Source organism: Penaeus monodon, chromosome 33, assembly GCF_015228065.2.
Source record: "Penaeus monodon isolate SGIC_2016 chromosome 33, NSTDA_Pmon_1, whole genome shotgun sequence".
Taxonomy (NCBI): domain Eukaryota; kingdom Metazoa; phylum Arthropoda; class Malacostraca; order Decapoda; family Penaeidae; genus Penaeus; species Penaeus monodon.
In genome coordinates this window covers 15,433,377-15,436,840 of record NC_051418.1, presented here as the reverse complement: position 1 = coordinate 15,436,840, position 3,464 = coordinate 15,433,377, and the positions used below count along the sequence as shown (strand labels likewise).

The 3,464-nt window shown below is 34.5% G+C and overlaps 1 protein-coding gene across 1 annotated transcript in view; it reads left to right on the top strand.

Moving 5' to 3' along the window:
• Positions 1-3,392, top strand: part of LOC119594083 (RCC1-like G exchanging factor-like protein) — a 12,843-nt gene extending 9,451 nt beyond the window's left edge. Inside the window, exons 6-12 of the mRNA XM_037943138.1 lie at positions 247-341; positions 1,495-1,688; positions 1,910-2,082; positions 2,318-2,476; positions 2,588-2,715; positions 2,942-3,073; positions 3,193-3,392. Of these exons, the coding sequence (XP_037799066.1) occupies positions 247-341; positions 1,495-1,688; positions 1,910-2,082; positions 2,318-2,476; positions 2,588-2,715; positions 2,942-3,073; positions 3,193-3,270 (959 nt within the window). The 3' untranslated portion in view covers positions 3,271-3,392. The remainder of the gene's footprint in view (positions 1-246; positions 342-1,494; positions 1,689-1,909; positions 2,083-2,317; positions 2,477-2,587; positions 2,716-2,941; positions 3,074-3,192) is intronic.
• Positions 3,393-3,464: the final 72 nt, after the last annotated feature.

Sequence of the window (3,464 nt, the reverse complement as noted above, 5' to 3'; positions counted from 1 at the left end):
TGACACACTAGAAAAAAAAACAAAGAAATGCAAAGCATATGAAACAAATTATAAAAAGGATATTTCCTTCTACACATTCTACTTAGAATATTACTACTGCTTTTTATTCTTTTCTTTTAGATCATTCTTCACTTAATTCCTATCTTGTCTAAAATACATGCATTAGTTGTGCTCTGTAGTCTGATGTTCCAATATTGGATTTTATTTCAGTAGTTCTGACCTGAGTTTTTGTTTTTGTTATTTCAGGTGGCCATCAGCCCAGACGAGATCACCCTCTGGGAATGTTAATATCCCCTGCGCCAATTGAGGTCCCAATAAATAAAACTACTAATGTCATCAAGGTGAGTTTTACCCAGTTGTCAGATATCTGTTAAGAAGAGCTCAGAAGTTTTTGCAGCGGCTCACAAGTATAACGAAAAAGCCTATAAAAAAATATAATGAAAAACCACTAGTTAGGAGAAGGACAGTTCCAAAAGTGGCAAATGGTAAATCTTGCAGTAGAAACAGTTATAATGCATAAAGTTTAATGCGTTCATTCAAATTAATATGACAACATCTACCACAGTAAGACAGCTGTGGTTGATGTTAATGATATAGGGCAATGCTTATGCCACACACTTGTACTAGATTTCTTTATTATAATTGTTCTAATTTCATCTTATATTATTGCTACACGCACAAACCGTTCGCATAGTGTAAACCAAATTTGACAAGAGCACTATGAGAGACAAAGTTAGAAAACGGGGAGGAGAAGCAGGGAGAGACAAGAGGCTGAGCACATTGCAGCTTGAACTCGTATTTTGTCGCAGTTAGTTGGAATACAGGCAGAAGGGCTGGGTGGGATGAACCAGCAGTGCTGAAGGAAGAATGCTCCTGGGATGAGAGTGAGCAGACAGAAAGCTTGTGATTACAGTGTTGTGTCAGGGATGTGGAAGTGAGAATGTGTTGATACAAGTGTGATAGTGTGACTACATTAAGGCCTATGGAAAGGTCAGGTGCAAGTGACCAGTGCGAGACAGTAGTGTCTCACTGGAGAAGTAGTGGGTGTGTTGGTGATTATGCCCATGAATTCATATACAGTTGTGTGCCTTATTATGAAGAGTAAATAACCATAATAGTTCAGTTTTATTTTTTGTATTTATGTGCTTGGACCTGAAATAAAAGTGCCAGTATTTATTTTATAGAGGTTCTTCTAATTAAAGTATAGAAAAGGAGCAGTGATGTTATCCATTCTATCCACATTATCTGCTCATTGTTTCATTATCTTACCTGTTGCATTTGAGTAGATATATTTTTTAGAAATCAATAACTCATTTAAAAAATTATCAGAAATAAAAATAAAGGGGGGAGAGTGGGATAGGAGTGTATTTCTGAAACAAATGAATAAAATATTACTTTAAAATTTTGCTATATGAGTATTTACCATGTGTTATTCTGCTTATTTATAAGGCTATCTTCTTATATCTACAATCACTAGAAAATATTTGGTTTCAGGTTGCAGCTGGTAGAGCTCATACTGTCATGGTGACAGGTAAGGAAGGTGTCTGGACAGTGGGAAATAATGCATATGGACAGTGTGGCAGATCTATTATTGCTGATGAGGATTATGGAAAGCAAACAATTTACAACAGGATAAGAATACTAGATCAGCTGGATATAGCACAAGTGGAGTGTGGTCAGGATACTAGGTAAGTTGTTACTGACTTTCATAATTTTTCAATGCATTTGTGAGACTTAGAAGTATCAGTTAGTAATTAAGATTGTTTTTTTTTTATTTGTGGAATTAATTTGATGTACAAGTTAATATTATATATTTATCTATCTTATCTAGTAATCCGTTCTTTACCATATCTCGTGTAAAAATATTTCTACAAGGAGGAATATGTTCTCATATTTACTATTTTCACAGTTTCTTTTTGACTAAAGATGGAGTGGTCTATTCCTGTGGCTGGGGAGCAGATGGCCAGACAGGTCGAGGGCACTATGATAATGAGCCACGAGTGGGCCCAGTTATTGGTGATATTGAAGGAGAGAAGGTGGTGAAAGTATCTTGTAGAGCTGATTGTGTCTTGGCTCTAAATGGTAAGATGAGTTGCAATTTGGTAATTTTTTTGCTATTTATATTTTATAAAACATGTTAGGTTAGTAATCCTCTTACATCCCTTTAAAGAGTAAACTAAGTTTCTGGTTGATATTTGGTTCTGAATATTCCCCAAGTTTTGCCATGTCTTGGCTTGCATTGGCATTCTTTGGAGAATTTATAATCTGAGACTTCAACATAACATATGTAAAAACTAGTTTTATGAAAATCATGCAGATAAAGGAGAGGTGTTTGGTTGGGGCAACTCTGAGTACCAGCAACTTAATTCAGTGACGGATGAAATGCAGATTCATACCTCAAGAAAGTTAAAGTTGCTAGGTGTTGGGAAGGTGGTTGATGTGGCAGCTTCAGGAACTATGTGTTTATTACTGAATGGTTTGTATGTTTCATTACTCTGAAGTTTGATACATGCTTACATTGATGTATGTGATTTCATAAAATTGTAGCTAAATTCAAGTTTTGATATATCTGTATTTGCTTTTTTAGAGGATGGCCAGGTGTTCAGTTGGGGTTTTGGGCCTATTGGCAAGGGACCAGAAGTAACTTATTCAAAGACTCCAACTCATATACCTAGTACCTTATTTGGGAAGAATGAATTAAATCCAGATGCAAAGGTAACCTGAATAAAGTTTGGATAGTTATTTTTAGGATAAGTTCCACCATTCTTAATTTATTCTAAGATACTGAGAAACCAAATTATAATTTTGCATATAATTTGATTTTTGTTTCACATTTTTTCTCCAAAATAATTTTCCTGGACATATTGCTGCTGCTATTTTCTATATAGAGAAATGTAACTCTCTCTACTTTATTGTTTTCTTTGTCTTCTACCTCTTGCAGGTGGTTAGTGTAAACTGTGGCATCAATATACTAGCAGCAGTAAACAGCCATGGATGTCTGTTTACATGGGGCAAGAATCCTGGAGGATGCTTAGGCCTAGGACACATTAAGGATCAGTATTTTCCAGTGCGGGTAAGAAATTAAGTTTCCCTTTATGGCAAAAGAAATTAATGGTACATTTCTGTGAAAATGAAAAATGGTAATGAACATTTTCAAGCTATTAATATCATCAATAATTTTTTTTTTTTTAGGTTGCCATTGCTGGTGAAATTCTGAAAGTTAGCTGTGGTGTTGATCATATGGCTGCTCTTGTTCGAGAAATTATTTAATGCTGTACATAGTTTTTTGTATATGGTTTTTTCTTTATTGTAAATATATATTTTTTAATGTGAAAGAATTTTTATATAGTCTTCCAAGGACACTGCTTGCAAATACAATCACAAGAAAATTGCAGATAAAATTATTATTGTTCCTTTGAATATCTTTTACTACTTATTATGTTAAGGGCTGTTGTCAGTTTTTC